General features: G+C 38.5%; 1 protein-coding gene across 1 annotated transcript; it reads right to left on the bottom strand.

Annotated features, from left to right (window-relative positions):
• Nucleotides 1–1,806: 1,806 nt before the first annotated feature.
• Nucleotides 1,807–23,396, bottom strand: CFAP221 (cilia and flagella associated protein 221). The gene is made up of 23 exons (XM_005153784.2): nt 23,258–23,396; nt 22,696–22,796; nt 21,628–21,714; nt 21,427–21,522; nt 20,882–20,982; nt 18,410–18,513; nt 16,136–16,295; nt 15,380–15,503; nt 15,182–15,293; nt 14,853–14,961; nt 14,186–14,273; nt 12,413–12,502; nt 10,973–11,068; nt 9,461–9,551; nt 7,673–7,800; nt 7,149–7,229; nt 6,021–6,128; nt 5,701–5,877; nt 3,968–4,126; nt 3,453–3,547; nt 2,848–2,937; nt 2,523–2,642; nt 1,807–1,930 (listed from the first exon to the last, which is right to left on the bottom strand). The coding sequence occupies exons 1-23, from the start codon at nt 23,394–23,396 to the stop codon at nt 1,807–1,809; spliced, it is 2,580 nt and encodes an 859-aa protein (XP_005153841.2).
• Between the last annotated feature and the right edge of the window lie 309 nt (nt 23,397–23,705).

Genomic DNA, 23,705 nt, shown 5'->3' with positions numbered 1-23,705 from the left:
TTCTTACAGAATTCTTACAGTTTATATCCAATTTCTAAAAGTGTTCAGTAGTTAACCAGAAGAATACTTAAGTGGCTTCATGTGAAAACTTAAGACTTTGAATTATTTAGCTAAGTTTCATGTTTTTAGACACAGCTGGATTGCCTCTGATAGCTTATCACCTTGGGAAGAGTTGGCCTTGTACTATGAGTACTTGTATCTTGGAGGGAAGTAATGTACAGAAGTTTGTGTATTCCTACCTGTCTCCTTGGATTTTAGGAACAATTTAACAGCTTTTTCTTACCTTCTCTGCACACTGAAACCTGGCCCATAATAAACTTGAAATGCAGAAAGAAGGGTTGCTTGAACAGCAAAGAGGCTCGTTTCTTTAGAGGCTGGTGTCTCCAGTGGAGAATGGAGAAGCATGACTAATTTCCATTGGGATAATGAGGAAACCCTATGGAGGAAAGAGGATACTACTGTAAGAAAAAAGAGATCAATTTTTGTTGATCACCAGTTTCTGAACACCTGATCCATATTTCCTAGACACTGAAATTAAGCTGATAGCTAGCAGGTCCTAAGAATTATCTGTTTGATTTAACCTGACCTGTGAATTATTAACTGTGAATTATGAACTGTGAATGCTTTCACTGTCAACTGTGAAAATGTTTGTGTCATGGTCATTTTAAGAAACTCTTAAAAGATCAACTGCTTTCCTAATGACTAGCAGAAGAAAAAAAGCAATGTGTATGTATTTAAGCAGTTGTTTGTACTCAGAGAAATTCTGCACATATCCAGACCTGCATTGTGAACAATCCTTTGCCAATTATTTCTCTGAAGTGCGCAAAAATAGTATGTAGCTAGTATAATAGAGGCTACTCTGTGGCATTATTTTCACCCTGCTTTCCCACTGTCTATCTCCCTGGACAGTTTGTCTACACTGATCTCCTCTATCTGAAATAAACTTATTTTCTTAGGGGTTTTAAGAGTGTCTGGAAAGAAGTATGGGTTCTAGGAATGCAGTATGTATTCCTGCATTTTCTATGCCTTTTAGTTCAGAAAATTCGTGCTTTTTAGCACAAATAGCCTAGAGCACTCTTCAAAATGAGCCATCAACTCACTATGGATAAAACCAATTTTGTCTAATATCCAGCTTGCCCACAAGAAAGCAAGAGACATCACAGCTGAAACACAATATGCTGATGTATTTGCTTTCCTAGGGAACACACCCTGAGCATCACAGCTTTCTCATGAGGCTCTGGAGTTCATTCACCCAATCCATGCACCCTATTGCCAAAAGATCTGTACATTGATTTAACTCTCTGAACATTTAATGAGATCTGCTTGGACATTTATGGACAGCAACTGTGTTCAAGTCTTCCCTTTTATTAAAATTCTCAAGTGTGAGATTCAGTCAAGCCTGAGATTCAGTGACTTACCTGCAAAAATTCAAGGCCAGATCATAACTAAAAAAAAACCCAAAATCAGAAGAATTTGGTCATGAAGACTTTTCACTTTTTATTTGTAAATATTGGGCTGTACATTAATTACCAAACTATTTATATAGTAGTACTGCAGTTTTCTGATCCTTTGCACCAGGACAAAATGAGCAGGCACATGGCTGAGGATTCTCGCTGGAGCAATTACTGTGTGGGGTAATGGTCACAGTGAAAGTCTTTGACAGAGGTGGCATTAGTGGTGATTCTCTTCTTTCTGCATGAGAAGTTCCTCGCCTCACTGAACATAAGTACATGTAGCAGGGACATAGGCAGCCTCATGCATTAATAGGATAAGCAATGCCAAGCCATGGACTTTGTAAAATTATTCTTAATCCAGAATAAGAGTTTTATTAAGTGCTTTCAGCTTCATTTCCTCCACATGTTTTTGAACCTTCTCTCTGAGCTCATTGTTTTGGAGTTTAAAATGTCCATCTGGATGCTTGTGCAGGTCTCTGCAAGAAGTTTAAAATGTCATTTTTATTTATAATAACCAGGGAAGCTGCTTAGGAATGCTGACAAAAACAAAGGAAGAGACACACAAAATTTCTCTCTTTTTCTTTATTATATATGTATATATATATATATAATGAACACAGAGGGTACTTCACTACTTATGCCGAACTAGAAAAGGAGTGAAACTATGAAATGAACATTTACTCTTCGTTTGGCCAGTTAGGTAAGCTAAATACATACTAGTTTTACATTTTACCTATGAAGGAACATATGATGTAATGGCCAGAACAAGAGCATCCACATGAAAAACTAATTTGCCTTAAAGACAAAATGTTGAAACTGCTGTAAAGAAGCAAGTGTTCTCTGTCCTCTAGAGAAACATCACTCTATCCATAAGAACAAAGAGCCTTCTAGTGACAAAAGAAAGGATTGGGACTTTATTGTTTACTAATAGTTTTTTGTTTCCCTCTTTACAAAGCCAAATAGGATGGCTCTAGAGCATCTCAGTATGACTTTCTACATAATTCTGAAGGGGATGCTTGTCTTCAGATTTCCTCCCATTCCTCTCCCCTAACTTCAAATCATACCAACCTTTCTTCTTTTGCTGATTTCTTGTTGCTTTCTTCTGAGAGTGTCTGCCCAATTTGTGGAAATTCAGCTTTAACCATCTCTGGAGTAAGAGTAATTTTGAACTCAGTTTCATCTGTCTCTCTAAAAATTTATAAGATGAAGAACAGTTGGCTTGATTCTTTTTAAAGTATTTTTTTAGCCAACAAAAATAAAAGTATGTTTCATGCAAGAGCGACTTTGTGCTTTTGCCTTTGGGGATCTCTTGGGACAGGTTTAGGTACATCCATACAAGTCTTTAAGAAATAATCATCAGCCACATTTAGTTCAAAAAAGAGGAGAAACTTACTGGTCGATTATGTTCTCCTTGTCTCTCTCTGGTAAGTCACACAGCATTGGTGGTACATCTCTTGGAAGCATATCTGAACTGTAAGGATCCCTGTGATGAAAATGGTATAAATTTAAGAGGGGCAGAGAGTAAATGCACTAAATGTTTATATTTTGAAACTTCATAGTAACTGTAATTACAATGAAGAAGATGTAGTCAGCAACTGCTGTGATAGGATGGAATGTGAGTCTGAGACATGCTGGCTACTACTGAGTACAGGTGCCCATATGTGACAGGTTTTACCATTCATACTTCTGCAGGACAGACAAGAGTTTGTAGCTCTCAGGGTCTTCTAGAACTGAACCAAAAGTATTCAGGAGAGTTATTACTGAAAGCCCAGACTGGAATTCTTCCAGGGCTAGGTATTTCCTCTAATAATATTGTTCTTAACTCACCCTTCAATGAGGTCAGCAGGGGTTTTTCCCATCGGTTTTGAATTTCTGAGCAGCAATGAATGCCACCTGTAGTCCCATTTTTATCTGTGGGACTAGTTATTGGTCAATGTAGTTAGAGACAGCAGAAACTAGTGCCAGGTAGAGGCACTGTACACTCAAATTCTTTCTTACCTAGGTATTATACTTGTCCATTTGGGTGTGTTAGAAAAAGTAGAATACACCACTGGTAAGAATCTTTTCCATTCCATTACTCCAGAAATCACATCCTGAAATGACAAGTGCTACAGCAATAAGTCCTCTATTACATAATGCAGTGTATGCAGTGGGGAGAGAGTCTTGATGGACAGACTGTCTGAATTCTTGGCTGAGAATTGAATCTGGTAAGCTGTAGTTCTCCGTATTTAAACAATGCTTCCTCGACTGCAAGGTCATGAAAATACAATAGACAGTGAAAAGAAGGAAAGAGCAGAGAAATATTCAGGGATAAATAAGAGGCATGGATAAAGACTAAAAAGAACAAGTTATTTTGACCCACGTACTGGCTATTTAGGTGTTGCATAATTTATATTTAAAAATGTTTTCTATCTAGGATGACTCTTGATCTTCCTTTTAGATTGCTTGGAACAAATTCTTAGCAAGAATATACCCAAGCCTGGTACTGATACAATAAACTCAAAAGGCTATACCTTGTGATGTAAAAATTTCTTTTGTGTGACTGGAATACTGGATCCTTTGGGGCATTCCTTGGTAAAGGTGTATTTTGGATGAGGACAAAGATGATATTCAATATTTGTTTCAGAATAGGCCAAAGGTAGTAAAACTGGAAATATTCCTGGAGTAGGATTCTAAAAAAAAAGAAGAGATTATCTTACAAAATCATTCTGAGCATCATAAAGAACTAAACTGATGAAAATTCAGCTCTTATAAATGATGTAGTCTCCCCAGATTCACACCTGTGCCTCATTGTGACTGTTCTGTTTGGTCTGACCATTCATTTCCTGTCTCTTCCCCTCATCACAGACCCATAATCTGCCTGGTTTATCCATGCTCTCTGCTATCTAAAATACAGCAATTTAGGTGTTGTCTCCAAGTTTGGAAGAAAAAACTATTTCCTGATTACTCCAAAATCCATTGCTGATTCTTTGAACAGTTCAGAATGGGAACTGACTTTGCTGTGGTGGAAGCTAGTGAGCTAGTGACCATTAGTGTGGGGTGTCCCTGCCCATGGCGGGGGGGTTGGGACTAGATGATCTTAAGGTCTTTTCCAACCCCAACTATTCTATGATTCTATGGTTCTATGATTTTCTTATCTGTTTTACTGAACTAGCATCTGTTTCTGAGTAAAGTCTAATGCTGGGTAGCGTGGGATCAAGCTGTGCCTGGCTCTTACACTGACATGACAGAGGGATGAAACTGATATGAAAGTGATGCAGAGAGGATCTCATTACTAAGTCCACTGGAGTCCTGGCCACGTGCAGTGAGTACAAGTCTATACCATATATGTCATGCCAAGTTCACCATACTAGCACTCTGGGCTCTGGCCCATTGCAGCTAAGTACTGATGAAAGACAAAGCCACCCAAGTCAGACATAGTGCCGTGCTGGCTTAGAGATGCTGCCTGTACCAATGCACAACACTTCACTGAGCTATACATCTGTCTTTGTCTGCACAGAGACACCTCAGGGACCTTCAGGTTGTGATGCACTGTCTGGGAAATACCTTGTGCACTCGATGCCAAGTAGTACAGTTTACATGACAATTTACAGAAAATCCTCCCACACATGTGGCTGTGATGTTTTTAATCTCTGTGCCTAATAACTTGGAAATGCGGTTTTCAGATGCTATGAGAACTATTGGAAACTCTAAGGCAGCAGGACACAACGTGAGTAAAGAGCTTGACTTCACTTTTCTCAGTCTACCTAAGGATCAGGGAGAACTGCAGTCCCCTAGCTGAAAAGAAGGAGAAAGACTGCACCTGTCCCAATTACCTGGGCAAGAGCATGAGATTATAGAAGGACTGAGATGCCAAAATCACAGCTTTTCTTCTAACGTCCAAATGAGGAAACAAATGAGAAGATGGGAGAGGCCCCATGGTGTTCCAGGGAATCCTGGGATCAGTGACCATTTGTGGAGTGTGAGGCTGGAAGGGTCTCCAGTTCACTGGCAACTTTGCTTTATCATTCCTCTCCTAAACTGACCAAATTCCACATCAAAATGAAATGGTTCCCCTCTCAGTGCAATTTGCAAAAACTTCTACCTACCAGGGCTTGCACCTTGAGGGATTACTATCACTGTAGATAGGTTTATATACCAATCTGAGTAAGAAAATTGCCCACCAATTCCACATCAGGCTTCTGATGAAACAAACCCCTCTTCCCCTCTGTTTTTAGGTTCTTTGCAGAAGTCAACTTCTACTTACAAAAATACGAAGTGGGATGCTCTCTGTAGGGTAGACTAAAGCTCGGGGAGGAACCAGTTTTAAGAGGCTGATACCCCTTTCTGCCACTTCTTCTGGGGATGGTTTGTGAAAATCTGCCTTCTGGGAGACCAGGTCAAGGTGCCCCTCAGGAGAAGCAATAACTTGAATCAACTCATCCTTGAAAAACACAGATGTCAAATGTTTTCAGAGTATAGTAAGCCTTTTGGCATAAAATGTTGAGACAAAACGAATCAAATAATTGTAAGAATGTTAGGTTGGGAGTGACTTCAGCAAAGTTTGTATCTGTGGTAACTTGTTACCTGGGCTCCCTGCCTCAGTGGTCGGGAAAGTTTTTGAGGTTTGTAGCTTGTGGCTGCATAGTGTGTACAGAATGGCTGATACTTCATAATGCTGCAATGCTGAGGAACCTAAGTGCAAATAAAAAAGATGTGCTGCAGGAGATGACAATAATCACTACTGATTAACTTATAGGTGGAATGGAGCATTACAGCTTTATCACACAAACATCACACCTCTGTGGTAAAAGATACTTGGATCACTATTGTGGAATGCGGTGTATGACAAAGCTTTGAGAAGCCATACTTCACCAGGACAAGCTGAATGAGGGCAGAGAGGAATATTTCCATTCTCCCTTTTCTATAACATATCATGGATTTAATAGGGTTTTGCTCAAATATTCTGAACTCAATGTGGTGGACAAAAGCTGTGTTAAGTAATACACATAACAGTGGTAGATGAACCAATGTGTAATAAGGGTAAAAGAAGTTACAAGAATGCTTATAGACTTGTTACATCATCTGAAAAAAAAAAAAAAAAAAGAAAAAGTGAACATTGAGCCCAAATCTGTATTGATTTGAACTTGGGGGAATATTTTGACTTCAATGGGGTGCAAAATTTGAACTTTTGTTATTCAAAAATTGGAGAGAAAAGGGTGTAGAAGTCAGGAGAAAAAAAAAGTTTCTGTACTTATAAAGTTGAAAATATATACATATTTCAAAGAGATGTTTGCAAGAATGAAGAAACAAATCATGCAGAGCTGAATGCCAACTAAACAGAAGACTTCCATTACTCTCTAAAAGGAAGTACACTTCTATAATATCACCTTCATAAAACTCTGAAATCAAAGGAAAAACTGTGATGTGTGGGGCTTGCAGTACCTTTATTCACAGAGGGATTTTTTTTGGTTGGAATATAATAATTTCAGCTGAAGTGGCTCACCTCTATCTGGAGAGGAGAGTATTGCTGGCTATAAGCTTGTTACTTTTGGAAACAGGTAAAATTTGTTTTTAATAAAAACATAATAACCATATTAAGACAACATTTCTACTGGGCTGCAGACTGGAGCCACTGAATCAGGCAGGAAACATGTCTAACTGGACTGGTGAAGAGAGAAAAATGATACATCTGAGGAAGCTGTTCTGACTCACCTTTAAGTCATAAAAAGGAAGAACATGTCTCACTTTCACATCTACAGATTCAATAGGAACTAGGCCAAGTGCATCAGGTGCCTGAAAAAATGCAGTATTTAAAACCCAGTAATATGGTGGGTCTTTGTTTATGCATTGTCAGCAATCCATAAGCACAGCTACTTGAAAACATATGGAAATAATTATGCAAACATTTTGTTTGATATTTCTCGTGTTCTGCCTTGGACTTTGGCATTTCAGTTATTTCTCATTTCTTTCCTTCTGCAAAATCATGGATGTTAACTAACTCTGATCATAAATGTATTATTCAGAATTTTAGAATGCCAGTAAGAAAATGCAAAGATTTTTTACTCTTTTCAGCATCAGCCTTGGTAAATCTGAAGTCCTGAATGAATTCTGTCAGAACCCCAGAACACGAGTCACATTGTGAAATTTTAATAAAGGCAGTACTGGGCCTGAGGCCAATGTCTGCAAGAAAATTCTATCATCTTGAGTGTGGGCCATCATTTCATTACTGTACCTACCAAATCTTGCTGCAACTCATAGGAACTGTAAAAGGGGAATTCAAAAGGCAATATACGATCTTCAGTTATGCTGGAAGAAAAGCCCTTGCATTCTTCACTCTTCTCTAGTTTGCTGAAACTCCTGCTTTCTGTCATGAATGGAAAGCAAATACAAAGATTTTTCAATATATGTCAATACAGTGTTCAAAAATAGAATCAAGCCACAATATATATTTAACGTCTTCCTAAGACAGTGTGTGTCTAGTAATTTTAATATAAATTTCAATTTATTACTTTATAGCTTGATATTTATATATTGATTTCTAAATTTATAAATATTATTTTATGATTATATATAGAATCATAGAATCATAGAATAGTTAGGTTTGGAAAGGACCTTAAGATCATCTAGTTCCAACCCCCCTTCCATGGGCAGGGACACCTCACACTAAATCATATCACCCAGGGCTTTGTCCAACCTGGCCTTGAACACTGCCAGGGATGGCGCAGTCACAACCTCCCTGGGCCATTCCTCCCATTCCAGTGCCTCACCACCCTCATAGTAAAGAATTTCTTCCTTATATCCAATCTCCCCTGTTTAAGTTTTAACCCATTGCCCCTTGTCCTGTCACTACAGTCTCTAATGAATAGTCCCTCACCACCATCCCTATAGCCCCCCTTCAGATACTGGAAGGCTGCTATGAGGTCTCCACGCAGCCTTCTCTTCTCCAGGCTGAACAGCCCTAACTTTCTCAGCCTGTCTTCATACAGGAGGTGCTCTGGTCCCCTGATCATCCTCGTGTCCCTCCTCTAGACTTGTTCCAACAGTTCCATGTCCTTTTTATGTTGAGGACACCAGAACTGCACACAATGCTCCAAGTGAGGTCTCCCAAGAGCAGAGTAGAAGGGCAGGATCACCTCCTTCGACCTGCTGGTCACACTCCTTTTGATGCAGCCCAGGATACAGTTGGCTTTCTGGGCTGCAAGAGCACACTTATACAAATATAAGTAGACTTAGTTCAATACAAAAAGGTAGTATTTCCTAAAGACTTTAAATGCCACATCTACAATACAGCAGGCACAATATCTTGACTATCAGACAGATCCGATTTCCCCTTTTCTAAAATGATATTAAACCTCCCTTATTCCAGCATGGTCCTCTACCTCATTCTGCTCAGCAAGGCAGAGATGGTTCAGAAGGCCTCTGCTACACCAACTGCTGTTATGCCTTCTACTTGAAGCATCCCTGCAATTTCTACATTCTGGGAATTATAAATGCCTATTTGCAGAAGCAGGAAAAGGCCTGACATGGAAAGACATTTCAGCAGTTGTCAAACTGTTTGTGTACAAGGGAGTGGGAAATAAGAAACACAAATTCTATTCTGTCCCCACTATATCCAACTGTGACTGCCATCCAAGGCCAGTTTTCTTCTATGGCTGTTAAAGAACAAGTGACTTATCCAGGCCAGCACTTTCATTTCACCATAAAGAAAAGTGATTTTTTTGAAAGCACTTGTATGAGAAAATTATAAGGAGGAAAACTCCTTATAATAAAAAAAACTGATCTAGTTGAAGATGTCTCTGTTCATTGCAAGGGAGTTGGACTAGATGACCTTGAAAGGTCCCCTCCAACCTAAAGCATTCTGTGATTCTAACTTGTCACACTGTTGTCTTTTTTTGGAAGACTCCTTTTTAAAGATTCTGTCTTTAAACATTTTAAAGATTCTGTAACACACCTGACACACTACAGTACAACCAGGATTATCATAATTCATAGCCAAAATATCAAATTGTTCTTCTATTCCTTACCATACACAGAGCCTTCCTCCAAGTCTCTGGCTTCTCTGCTTAGCCCACGGAACAGAAGTAGTAAACGATTTAGCCGATTCTGCACAACAATCTGAGAGAGTAATTTTTGAGTTTAACATTCAGCCAAACACCATAAGATTTACCGCTGTAGGAAAAAACATCCATTACAACTGTATTTATTCTACAGAGCTCCCTTGACTGTCTCTCAGATTTTTTAACTATGGTAAGTTTTCTGATCAGGAGAGAGAAAATGGGAAGGGTTAGGGTTAGGAGATGTAGAATGGATCTCAACTAACATGACATTATTCAACAAAAATAGTTCAAGTTTTCATTTAGTCTTACAGGTTAATCAGACTTTTTAGCTAGGTCTGAATCCTTCGGCTGTGTCTACTGGCATATACAGATTTAACAGTGGGTAGGTAGTTGGTTGATTAGGGCCATATGAATACTTGTGGTTTAATGAATGAAGACAGTAAGTATCAACCTGCACTGTGAAATTTGTCTGGTGTCATATATCACAATGAGGAGTCCTAGGTTTTAATACCAGAAGGGGCCATTTAACTACCTCCTTATTTGTCCAATAGAGGAAAGAGGAGCCTAATACTGTAAATAGATTGGACGCTATCCAAACTGAACACTAGGAAAGCAGGAAACATCCATATTGCTTGCTACATTTAGATTTATTGGGAAAAGAGCAGTGGAGATGCAAGATACTATTTAAATCCACTGAGTTAAGTGATTTTACTAGTTAGTCTTTAGCTTCTAGTCCTAGGTCTAGTCCAAGGTCCTAGTCTAACCTCCTGCTCCAAGAAAGGTTGGTGACAAGATAAGACCAAGTTGCTCAGGGCTTTACCCAGTCTGGTCTCAAAAACATCCACGGATGATGCAGGCTGTACAACTTCTCTGGGTAATGTGCTCCAATGAATGACTGTCCTCATGGTAAAAAAGAATTTTCTTATACATGGTCTATACCTCCCTTATTTGAATTGATGCCCATTGTTTCCCATACTCCCACCATGCACCAGTCCAAAGATACTGGCTTCATCATCAAGAACTTCATCAGAGTTCTTGGAAGGTACTGTTCTCTCCCTTCTCTTTTCCTGTCCAGGCTAAGTGTCTCTTCACAGACTCAGGACCCTGTCCATCTTGGTGGCTCTACACTAAACTCACTCCAGTTTATTCATGTCTTTCTTGTCCTAGGGGTCCAAAACTGAGCAACTATATGCATTTTGAAATCTGCTCTTTGATACGTAGACGTATTTTTCACTTTAAAAAAATCTAAATTCATTTGAATTTACTTAGCATTGATTGCAATATTAAGCACCAGCAGGAGCACCCACAGGATACAAAACTTACTCCCGGTCCTTATTTCCTGGTGGAGCAGGGACATACTTATTAAACTATCAAATCTCTGGCTATCTGTGAAGACTTCTTATGTTCTGGTTTGCATGTTCCCTTGTGCTATTTCCAAGGCATCATGCCATCACACCGCATTCTGGTTGTTCACATTACCCTGTATGCTGCTTGTTGGAATTTCCTGAACATCCTGTTTCTGTTCTCCCAAGGGTCATTATGGAGCAGGTCAAATGTGGGATGGACACTTGGATACTGCATGGTATTTAAAAGAAACAGAAAAGAAAAATCAAAACCTTTTTACAATTAGTGAGACATTTCTTCCAGCCTGAGCCATTTGTTGGCCTGAATCTGTATGCTGTTTCTAAACACTGTAATTAAGTCAAGTGAAAGCATTTGCAGTATTGGCATTTAACCAGAAGCCTTCACTGCAGGGCTTAATGGGAAGTAATCACCAAATATTTTCAGATGCAGTATGGGGAACGCAGAGATAACATGGCATAGTTGGCATCCACACACGTGACAACCACATACTATTACTTCAGTGTAACACATGGGCAGTCAGACACTGGAGAGAATGTGGTAGCTCTCTACCAAATCCACACTTCATCTTGTATGAATGTGAGCTGTAAGCGGTCAAACCAGTGGCCCATCCTGTCTCCAATAATGGCTGACAGTACACACATAGAGAAGGGCAAAAGACAAAGATAAATTTAGAGTGATAATTCCCCAGAAAAATGTCCCCATATGTAGTGATCTCTGGCTCTGGACATACTTGAGGAAGAGGTGACATCTCTATATTTAATGCCTTAAATTGTTGAAATACTCTTTGAACACAAGTAAATCTTCCTGATGCATTAATCTCTTTTAAAGATCTAGTTTTAAACTGTAACAGAAGAACATGGCACTAGAAGAGACACCAGTGTTCCCAGAGTACAGTACCTCTCAGGAGGAGAGCAGCTGCTCAACCAACATTTAGATTAGGAAGACACCTAGAACACCAGCCCCACACAACTCCATGCTATGCCCCACCAAACGATTTTCAGCATGTTGTAACAGGTGTAAGAGTACAGCAAAAGACAACTTTCACAGCTATTATGTTCCTCAAGAAGGCAGTTTGTGTTACTACCACTAGAAGTTCATTCAGCACCAGGTTATCTATTAAATAAAGCTCCAAATAATCCTAGGAAATGGATCTTAGGAAGTACCTCACATCACAGAGAAGGACAAAAAAATCCAAATATCAGACAGGTTCCTGTCAATCTGACCTGCAGGTAAAGGTTGTAAACCTTGTGATATGCTTAACCTTAAGTTTAGGCATGACAAAGCTACTCCTAAGAGAACTTACAGAAAGAAGCAACATGAATCTGCAGTTAGGCCTGCAAATTTCCACTTGTCTCTCATATTAGAGTAGAATGTCAGAAGATATGTTGTGCATGTAGCACAGTGCTAATGTACTGAAAGTAAAATGGGAAATAAGACACTGACACAGAAATAGGAGTATTAGGAGAAAAAGTATGCAGTGCCAAGTATCTATCTGTTTGTTAGCTTAGTAGGTGATAATAACATATGGCAGGCAATAACAACATATAAACAAACCTGGTCAACAGGCCGGATAACACGTCTGAAAGAAACTTCTACTTTATTCCTTTGAAATTCATGTTCTACGATAGGATCTCCTCTCTGGATCTAGTTTATCGTTAGGAAGAAAAATCGCATTAGAACAATGCATCCAGTGGATTCTTTCCTCCCTTACAACTAGTAGAATTTATGCTGTAATATTAATTGGAGGTGCTTGACAAAACACAGACTTCATTCCCTTCTAGACAGTGATTACTGCAACCCTTGAGCAAGTCAAAGTTAAATAATGTATTTTTGGGTCTGTGTTTCACTCAGATCTCTGCCCTAATGAAATACAGTTTGCTTTGCACAGACAAATTCAGCCAGAGAGGGGTTACAGAACTGATACCAAAAGTTAGCATTCAAACAGATCATGGTAGCACTACCTAAATTTCCTGCACCTTTTCCATGTTCTGTGAACATCTACCGTCATGCTTTCCAATGATGCCAGCTCCTTAATCTGCTCATGCATGAAACAGTTTACTATTGATATCACTTCACTTCTTTGAGATCCCCTCAGTGTTCAGGCATGCTGGCTGAATACCAGTGCTTCATTGTGCCTCTTTCATCTCGGTCCTACTCTCCTGTTGTTTTGTTTCCAACATACCGTTATGTCTTAAATAGAGACCTTGGCTTTATTTTGCAGAGTCAAATTTCCATGATTTTCATAGACTGAGGTTTTATTATAATGGAAGATAGAGCAGTTAAAGGTCTCCAGGACAGGCACTCCCAGGCTATATAACAGATTGACCATCCGAGCAAATGATGAAAGGATAATAAATACTCTGCGAAGCCTGATGACACTCAAGGAGAAAAAACTGACAACATGAGCAAAAATATGCCTCTATCAAAAAGTCATGGGGGCAACTGTGAAACCAGGCAGACATCTCCAGATCCTCTATGGTCAACATGTAGGTAAATAAATGTTTCTAAACAAAGTTAATGTTCATCTAATTCACTGATACATCAATCTCACAACTTAGATTCCCTTTTTATTCACTTTCTCTTTTGCATTAAATATAATGTTTGAATGAATTCACTGTGCCTAATTCACTGTATAAATTAAGCTTTTACCATAGCTATAAATAATTTTATTCCTATAAAAAGCTTCTTGGCAATCAGTGGGATATCAAAAGCTACTTGAATATCCAGGAGGCAGGATAAGAGGGACAAGCCCCACCTGTCCCTGCAGGCTGCACCACCTGGGGAAAAATACTTCCTGCCACCATGTATTGATGGTGTCACCTCCATGGAAGATGACTTGCAATCTGGGATGACTGGAACAAACCAAAGAGAAAGTGAAGGTTCAGAAGACCAATCAATTACCTCCTCATGGCTCTGTGTGAGAGTACTGACTGTGTTTAGCTCTTTGACTGAGCCTTTCATGACGTCACCTCTTCAGAGAGGTACAACATAAACAGCAGGTTGGATTTAGCGATAGTGCTGACAGGATTACACTGCAGTGTTGCACTGTGATGTGGCTGAGTGCAAATCTGTAAACATCTAGTTACATTTCAATTAATAACTTATCCTCTGTGTCTACCTCAAAGATAAAAACCACCTCTGAAACAATGATACATAGGCATAATAAAGATATAACTACAGTAACCTGTACTACCAGTACAGGTTTGCATGGGTGTATGAAGGAAAACTGAAGATGTAAAGAACTTGATGCAATGCACTAGTGTACTGTGTAATCTAAAAGTATAAGGGTTTTTTTAAATTTGTAGAAAAAAGCCCAGAAAAACTAACCTTGTATTGTTGCTCTTCCCTCTCTCGGTTTTCGATAATCTGTTTTTTAAATTCCACAGAGATTGGATCTTGGCCTTTACGAACTTGCCTGCATTTAGAGTGGAGACAAGAAAAATGCTTTACTCAATGCATGGTTTGCTTTATTTAAAGGCTAACAGACTTATTCTTCTCTTCCTAAGGGGTCCAGGGATCCATAATGTTTTGCATAAAGGGCAGATCTGTGGATTGCAGATGAAACCACAGTGTGCTTACACACATGACTATGTGTTTTGCTTTATGCCATTTGATGTACATGTGCAGTTCTGTTCACTCCATTATACATTTTAACCCAGATTTATGAACAACCATACCAAAAGCTTCCTTTGCCTTTAAGGGGACAAAATGAGATGTCTGAGACCAAGGTTAAGTGAACAAGGTTTTCAGCAGGTGTCTTTCTGAACACAACCATAACACAATCAAAGACCCCATTGAGTACTAATATGGATTACTGCTGAGACTGCACTTAGGTAGAAAAAAAAAGAAAAGAAAAGAAAACAACTTAACTGTAAAACAGACCTATCAGGACATGAAATGTCAGCATTATGCACTAGAGGATATTGCATACATCGTTCACAGAGGCCTTAGTTAAGCAAACCCAGTTTTGTTAATTTGGTTAACTAACACTTACCACTTCAGATGACTTGCTTCCTCTTCCTGAATATTTTGTTTAACTTTTAGTTGAAATAGAGTTTCCTTCATCTGTCTTGTTTTTATCCCTTCATAGCCTTGAGAAAGGACTGCAGGAATATCAGAAAAACGTATCACACCTCAGACCAGACTGATTTTTTAATTGTGAAATCCACTGTTACAATAACTGAACTCATTAAGACACAAAGCTAAGGTAAGATTTGTTATAGAAGCTACAGTAACATCACATCAGCAATTCTGGAGCAGAATTCCTCATCAAAAACCTACAAATAATGCTATAACCATGTTTATGCTGCTTAATTACATTACCTTCTTTCAAGTCTTTAATCCTCAATTTGCCTGGTTCCTGATTCAAAACAGTAGCTACAGCATATGGATTTGACAAGTCTGTGGGGAATCTGAGGTTCTGGTATTCAATTTCCTATGAGATATAAATTAATAGGAAGAAATACAAACAAGAAATATTTTCAGCCCAGAAAAATACTTGTAATTATTATCTATTCTCACCTTTACTTTTTTAATAGGCCTTGCTTGTGGTCGACTGAATTGGTTTCTTCTCCACACCACACATTTTCCTGCAGACATAGTTTTTTTCTCTGGATGACTTTGCAGTTTGTCAAAATGTGCTTTTCTAGGTGTCAGAAGGACAGATATTGCTCTTTAAACGGCATATAAGTCTAATACATGCATTTACACCCCCTTTAGATATACAAGGAGACTGTAAATGTATCTCCCAAATTATGCTTGGAAGCAAACTTTCTAATCTTCAGAGTTCACAAAAAATAAGTGCAGCCCAAAAAACTTCATTGCTCACAATCCCCTGCATGTTGCAAGGCCTCAGCAATAAAAATAACATAGAACAGTTATACTAGAAACTGAGGATGATCAACACTTCTTTAAGGGTATGTTATTTTTCACTTTGCTCCACCTCTGGCAGTGTTCAAGGCCAGGTGGGATGGGGCTTTGAGCAACCTGGTCTAGTGGGAGGTGTCCCCACCCACAGCAGGGGCTTGGAACTAGATGATCTTTAAGGTCCCTTCCAATCCAAACCATTCAATGATTCTACAACTATGTTTAGTTAGGTACAGTTTCACTTCATACAGATTAAGGGCATTCTGAGCAAATGATGTAGAAGAGCAGGTACATGTACTAACAGTCAAACTACATAAGTGCATAGATACAAATGCTTGAAATGATTACAGCAAATGGCTGTATCTTTTAGCACTGGGCAAAAATACTCAGAGATCAGTCAGCTACACATACGTTAGACCCAGATGTGGTATTGATGTTCCTGTGAATACACATATATAGGGTTTTGATTTAAACTGTGAAATCCGTAACTGCATTGTCATTTGTGCTGTTCCATACGCAACTGGGGAATATTTCACAGTTAATTCCACTTTCCCATTGCCTGGAATGATTCCTGTGATTAGAGGAGAAAAACAATGAGTCCATCTAACATGAGCCCACTTAAGTATGCTGAAATTGACTCTGTACTACATTTTTGTTTTTTGTTTTTAAAAACAGTATTAATATTTGAATGGATGGCAGTAGGCCTGGAAAATATTTCAGGTCTTAAAGCATCTTTCAAGAACTATCCATTGCCAGATAATGGGAGATATTTTGCAACAGCAGAAAGATTTTACAGTAAGACTACAATATTTCCTACTATTGTGAAAATGATTGCCTGTTTATATGTAGAAATTCTTCACTTGCTTCTGCCAGTCTTAAGTGTCTGGCATGTCCTGCTTTCATTAACATTATAAACATATTCCTCTGCCTCCCTCCAAGTTGAGGAATCATCTGGATTTGATGCGTTACTTGTCTCTACTTGGTCTTTTTTCATTATTACCTACTCCATTATTTTCTCAGCCACTTTAACTACCCTTCATATCCCTAAACATTCAGTGGAATTCCAGGATACAGGCCCTGATGCTCCTCAGCATTTTGCAACAAATTTATTCAGCTCATCAAAAATATTCTCATCTCTGTAAAGTGACCATTGCCTGGTTTTCTGTATCCTGCAGTTTTAAACACCAGTTAGTTTCATTGTGATGTTTTGGGTTTTTGTGTATGTGTGTGGAATTTCTTTCATTATTTCGTCATATCTCACAACACAACAGCTTGAATAGGCACTAAAACTTCTTAGTGCTTTGCAGATGTCATTCAGTGCCTCAGAATTCTGAGCTACCAAAGTTTCTGACTTCACTGTTACTGGGTTGATGTTTTTTCTGGCATATTTTGATCCCCTTTCTTCCAAGAATTAAACCAACTTAGAAAGCATGAATTAGTTCCAGCTACTTTGTCTATGACTGTGCAAACCCACAAAAACTTCCTGGGGAATTTTACAACTTCTCTCTCGTATTATTCAATTGTAACATTGTTCCTGTCCTCTCTTGATATATCAAAACCTCTTTAAGCATGAAATAAGAAAGAATATTATCCTGAAAGAATGACCCTAATCAAGGCAGCAGCATAGTTCATCTTTGTGAAGCACACACCTGATAGAATCCAACTACTACTTCTAAAAAATAAAAATCCATCTGGCAGGACAGGGAAAAAAACATATCATTGTACATATAGAAGCAACAGCAATTTTTATTGCAGTGCATAAATAATCAAAGTTTAAATTCCAGTGTCACAAATGACACTAAATGACAGACTTAAGGTTTTTATTTTTTCAAATCTTTATGTATTTCCATGGAATTGACCAGGCTGCATAGGTGAATTATGCAGCTAGGTCTGCATAAACATTTTTATTGGAACACCTGGGCACTTATATGCTTCTGCCAGCATCTGACCAATGTAACAATGACAGCACCGGACCAGCAAATGTATGTCTGTGTCAAGACAGAGCCACCTCCAGCATTAGGCATGAAAATAGCTGAGCATACTGTTCCAAAATTCTCTGCCTCTTGTAAAGCCTGCATACACAGGTCTAGACTGACTCTAACATCCATGCCCTCCCACGAAACATCTGCAGTGGTGTGTTCTGTGCCCTTCACTGTAACAGCTCCTGAAGCATCAGATACAATTCTAACAAATTCTTACAGACCACCAGCAAAAAATAGGTCTGGGAGTATGTTTGATGGAGCATAAGTCACCTTTTATTTCCTGTACCCCCAGTCAAGTAATCTGATGCATGCCTACTCCACAAAGACAGATGTTCCTTTGATGGGGCAGGAGCCAGACAGTCCTGGGAAAAGGTGTGATAAAGAGGTGAAGGCTGGGCTTCCTGACCCTCTCCTTTCAAAAGGCTATGCTGGCAAAGAAGAGAATACAAAGGCCGGATGGACTGCTTGAGACATCCTGTATTTTGCAGAGATCTGCAGCTGGGCACTGACAAAAAAAAATCTACCAGCCACAGATGCCTATTTGCTATGAGGCTGCATATGACTCTTCTTAATTATCCAGCATGTACCTGGAAACACTCTGAAGCAAAGGCTTTTACTGTACAGCACTGAATACATTGTCACAAGTAACCAACCTTCATAAGTATGCATTTAACATTTAGAACTCTAAATAAGTTCAATTTACCATACATTGGCTGGACAGTGAAGGCTCTGTGAGGCTGAATTAAATCAATGTGGAATTCAAAATCTATTGGACAGCTGCACTGCAATGGGATAACATACTCTTTACTGAAAAGAGAGAAAAGAAGAAATAAAGTAATAAAACTACAGCTGACCATCAATTACAGGTTGGAAATTTATATTATATACAACATGCACTGAATTTATCCGTGTTCAGAGGAATGGGTTACATATTAGTGTGAAAACAGTCGTTCCAAAATAGCAATGCATTTCAGACATTTCACTCAGTGAGGAAACGAGAGCTAAATCTTGATTCAAATGGTGGATATTTTACATCTTGACTTACTTTCTCCTACCCATACAGAATCTGACTACAGTAAAAATAAAAGAATTACTTTTTAGAAGCTCTTTATGTGTATCCTCAAAGTCTTACAAACTGCAATATCTATCAGTACTAACAATCCAAATGAGAGCAAGAGGACCAGAAATCAGTCTTCTTCTGTGGCTCTCTTTGTGAAAGATGATGAGAAAACACTGTGCAATATTCAAAAGTGTTAAAAACTGCAACACATAAGAATGACTGGATTTTAACCACTGTGGAAATAATGATACAATGGCATGATTTTCATAAAAGCCCTGTATGTCTCACACAAGTGATGTGAGGGGTTTTAGCACACATCTTTTCAAGCTGTCGTGCTTTTGTATGCATCTATTTTCATGTATCAACTTGAAATACAAAAGCATTGGTGTAATACCATCCATCATCCTACAAATCAACACCAATTTACCTAGCCTTGTTTTTGGTTTGTGTAAACTGTCTGACTGAAATCTTACCCTGGTGATTAGCAAAGAATGTATGTTATACAGTTGTTCCTTTGGAAAGCACATTTGGAAATGCCTAAGGAAATAAACAATAATAACAAAGCGCTTTTTACGCTGCTTCCATATGACCTGTTCACATAGAAGATGCAACAGCAGACTGAGGAGGCAATTTAATGTTTAGTGTGGCGTGTACGGTAAACAAAATGCCTTAAAGCCAGGACAGTTATGCTGGCTGTTGCATGATGGACCTTCTGTACCTAAGGAGAAAGCTGGGTGTTAGAACATATCCTACACTTACTGGAAGTAAAAGGCAGTTTTTCCATTGATCTCAGTAGGCTATGGATTGAGTCCATAGTCCCTTGAGCTCTGTACAGTACCAAGCATTTCAGAGAGCTTTCATTTTCGGGAAGTTTTTAACAGACTAATGAAGAAAAGTACCTGTGAAAGTTAAGGTTTTACCTTAAAACCTTAGGTTTCAAAAGAAACCATCAGTTTTCTCTTCAGGAAAAATTCCAAATTCCCTCAGGGCATCTCTGACCATCCCTGTTGCATTGAAAAAATTTCCTGTTATTTAAAAATGTATTTTGTACTCTGTCTAATCTCTTCTCTGTATTCTGAGAGTATGAAAATTCTGTATACTTCAACACTTGTAAAAATGAAGGAAATAAATAGAATCACATCGTGCCTAGAGGCACCCAGAAAGTCAGGAGTTATGTCCAGCCCTGTGAGAAAGCTGTAACATTACTTTTGGTATATTCACTAGAGTTTAGCAGATTAAGGGGGACTAGAAAAACAAATGAACAAAAAGACACAAATGTTCATTCTGCAATGCTGGGCTCATTTTTACTGCAGAAGTTTGCATGTTCCTTGTAGATGCTTTGCCTGTTCTTATTTCTATCCTTAAGTAAAATTCATGAGTTACTTTCAACTCACAGGCTAAGAAAAAACCCTACTTGCTAACACCTTCAGTTCCTAGATTTCACTCACATCTTTACAGCAACACATATCATCATAATTACAACTAATATAGCAAATATACTACAGAACTAGATCCTAATCAACAGAATTTCCCTTCTACTTTCCCCCTTCCCAGTTCCTATTAGCAATTACTATGATTACTTCATGAGAACACTCAATGTTCCATCTATGCAACAGAGTAAGATGAAATCGCCGCTATTTAGAGCTCCACATCAAAAGATCACATCAACTATTTTTAAACAGAAGAAACAAATTTAATGACTGATCAAAATGTGGAATGAGGCTAGCTATTTGCTATCACACCTACCATAACTTCATTTCCAGAGTACTTCATCTTGAAAGGAAGATCCATTCACTTATTAATGCTAAAAAGCATAACACTTGGGAGTGTACAGGTTACAAACAGCAGCCATATCACTTCACATATGATGAGTGAAGTGAGTCAGCACAGATTCAGACTAACTGATACCCCGGTTACATCTATGTGTATGTTTAGTTTGCACAACATTCACTTTCCTCTGAACATGTGCCTGAAACTATTCATATACAGAATTATTCTGCAGTCCAGATGGAGGCTGACTTCCTTAAAGCTTCCAAGACATTAAGCTGTACAAATAGAGAAAAAGGAGATTTTGCAGATTTTGTGCACGTGGACAGATGTCTGTCCTTAACTCACCTCTGACCAATTGGTACATCAGACAGATTTATAAATGATGGAAATTCTACAACATTCATAGCAGGATAAGCATGCACAGGAACAACTAATGTATCATCTCCCTGGGGAAAAATAACAAATAAAAAAAAGAGATAAATACTTATTTCTTACAAGGAATAAATGCTATGGAAAGAAAATGTTTCTGTAGCAGTTGGCCAGTAAGTGGGCATAAAACATTTTTGAGATCACTGTGTTGCACCTCAGGATTTTCCAGCAACTCTCTAGAGTTCCTCTAAGCCTCTTCAGCTAAGACATTACATCAGTGTGGCACAAAGACTAAACTACTAGCAAAGAATAACAGAATAAGGAAGATATTCCACCCACAGCTCCGGAATGTTACAGAGAGAAAAAATTTATATGCTTAAAATGAAATGCTTCAATCCAGACTTACTGGGAGTAAATCCATGCAGCTCTAGGAGATTAACTGTACCTTTACTTTATCACCATGTCCTAATAGTTGTTTCATTCCATTACAACTGTATATGTATTTTATAATAAATTCTCACCTGACAGTGAATTCTGATACAGTCATAGTAGTACCTCCACTCATCAGGACAAAAATCAACAGTAACCACATATGACAAGCCAGGGACAAGCCGATACTAAGAAACGACACAAAATAAAGCAGAAGACATGTAAAAGCTGCTTATATGACATAAAACCAGTGCTTCGTGCAAAGAGCAGTGTAAAGGCTTTCCAACACTTACTGTTTTGTTGTATTTGATCTGAAAATACTTTGTCTGAGGTGGTATTATGTGAAGGTTTATTACATCAACAGAAGTATTTATTAGCTTCTGTAGAACAAAAGAAAACAAACCACAAAACACTTTACAATGAGGTCAATTGAGAATGCCAACTGTTCTTTTTGTAAAACTATCCATCGCAAAGAAGTAACAATTTTTACTTTAGAAGAAATAATTCCGAATATGCTCTGAATTTTAAAGAAAATTACGTAAAATTTGCATCCTGCTTTTTCAGTCTTTGTAACTAAGTCACAATTCCTTACCTAGGAGTAACGGTCTTGCTAAAGGCAATGCTGATGTTGAATAAAATTCTGGTCCTGTTTTGCTTATGTGCAAAAAGAACAAAAAATGAAACAACCTGTTGACTTAACTTTTCACAGGTCTGAAACAACAGACATTTTGTAATATTCCATGAGTTTGTTTTGCATCACAGAGCAACAAACTGTTGGATGGTGTCAGTTCAGCCTGTAAAGTCTCCTGCATCTTGTTTATTTTCATTATATCTGGAGAACCTAGTCCACCATAATCAACCAACCTCTGCCTCAAAACACTTACAACATGAATAAAGAAGGCAGTCAAAGGGAAAAAAGAGAGAAGAAAAGGAAATACTCCAACTAGGAAAGGTAATCAAACCCAGGTACTATTTCTTCCCTTAGATTAAATTGCTTTTGGCAGAAGACCAGAGGTGCTTTCAAATTTTTCCCACCAGTGAACAGGTTTGCAGACACAATAGCCATCCAAGTACATTTTGAGAACAGCCTCTTATAGAGTTCAAGAATGAATCCTTCAATCATGACGTGCAAGTCACACTCACTAACAGTACTTGCAGACACAGAAAGCAGAAAGGTAAAACAGACAAACAGTGATACACACAGCATGATATTCATCTGTTTTGTTACCGCAGGGCCACTCATTTTAAGTGCTGCTTTTTAGAGCAGTCTAGAGAGCAAAAGGCCTCACAACCACAAGCAGTCTACTCAGCTTCTGTTACCCTTTTATGAGCCCCAAGAGGATCCCTGCTTGGACACTTACAAGTGTCTGTTGGTGATGTTTTCCAACTTCATACCCTCCATAGTGTAACACAGCAGGCTCAGCCTGTACAACTTTGCTCTTGTGATGTTCTGAATAAATTTCTATAGGGATAGAAAATAAAACAAGGAGAAAAGGAGACCGGATGAAATGCACATGATGATTGTTATTTATGTTGATAAAGCATTTTATGCTGCACCCAATGTATTATAGAGAAAAAAAAGAGACAGATTATTTCTTCTGTAAGTAGGCATGACTTTTTAAATGGAAAGTTAAGGCAGCATTTTTACCCCAACAGAGCCATGATTCTGTTGTCAGTTTCCTCCTAGCATCATGGCTTCAACAAGCCTCCCCAAAATGTGAGGGTCATCCAGAATCCTCACAGCCATTGTTACTTTCTTTGTAATCATTCTGACTATCTACCTATGATTTGGCCTCACAGGAAGACACAATTTAAGCAGCAGGGTGGGAGTTTTACTTATGAGTTACAAAAAAATATAATAATAACCAAGTGTCTTCTTGAATTGCACTAAGGTTGGGAAACAGTCAAAGAGCAGAAACTTACTTGTTTCCAGCAGGTGATGAGGAACAGCATGTCTTTTTTTAGGTTCCTCCACTAGGCTGTCCAGAAGGACACTGGGTATTTTCTTGAAGGATTTTTCAGCAATTGTGATTTCTGCTGAAGCTGATTGAACTACATCCATGTTGGACAGAAATGGAGTCAGTTTCCTCAGCACCTGGGGTAAAATCAAAATAACATAAAGATCAAAATGTCTTTCCTTGTTCTGATAGCACTTGTTACCTAAAACTGCCTAAAAACATTAGGATAGGGAGTTACTTTTTTTCCTACTGAAGTAGGTTTTTCTGTGTGTATGAAGTACAAGGACTGAGTGATTCCATGAAACATTATTGCTCCCACTGCAAGCCCTAGCACTTTGGCCATGTTAGGCTTATCAGGGCTATCTGCTTTTCAGACTGTGTAAAACATCTCTCTCTTCCTTCACATCTCCCAT

This window comes from Melopsittacus undulatus, chromosome 4, assembly GCF_012275295.1.
Source record: "Melopsittacus undulatus isolate bMelUnd1 chromosome 4, bMelUnd1.mat.Z, whole genome shotgun sequence".
Taxonomy (NCBI): domain Eukaryota; kingdom Metazoa; phylum Chordata; class Aves; order Psittaciformes; family Psittaculidae; genus Melopsittacus; species Melopsittacus undulatus.
This window is presented reverse-complemented; position numbering and strand designations above follow the sequence as displayed.

What these genes read in the sequence shown, in the direction of transcription:
- CFAP221 (XM_005153784.2), bottom strand. Translation starts at nt 23,396, where the DNA reads ATGGATGTAGTTCAATCAGCTTCAGCAGAAATCACAATTGCTGAAAAA. An exon ending in TTCCTTTTTATGACTTAAAG is followed by an intron (nt 6,129 to 7,148) that starts GTGAGTCAGAAC and finishes ATTTGCACTTAG; the next exon opens with GTTCCTCAGCATTGCAGCAT. An exon ending in AGAAATTTTTACATCACAAG is followed by an intron (nt 3,548 to 3,967) that starts GTATAGCCTTTT and finishes TTGTCATTTCAG; the next exon opens with GATGTGATTTCTGGAGTAAT.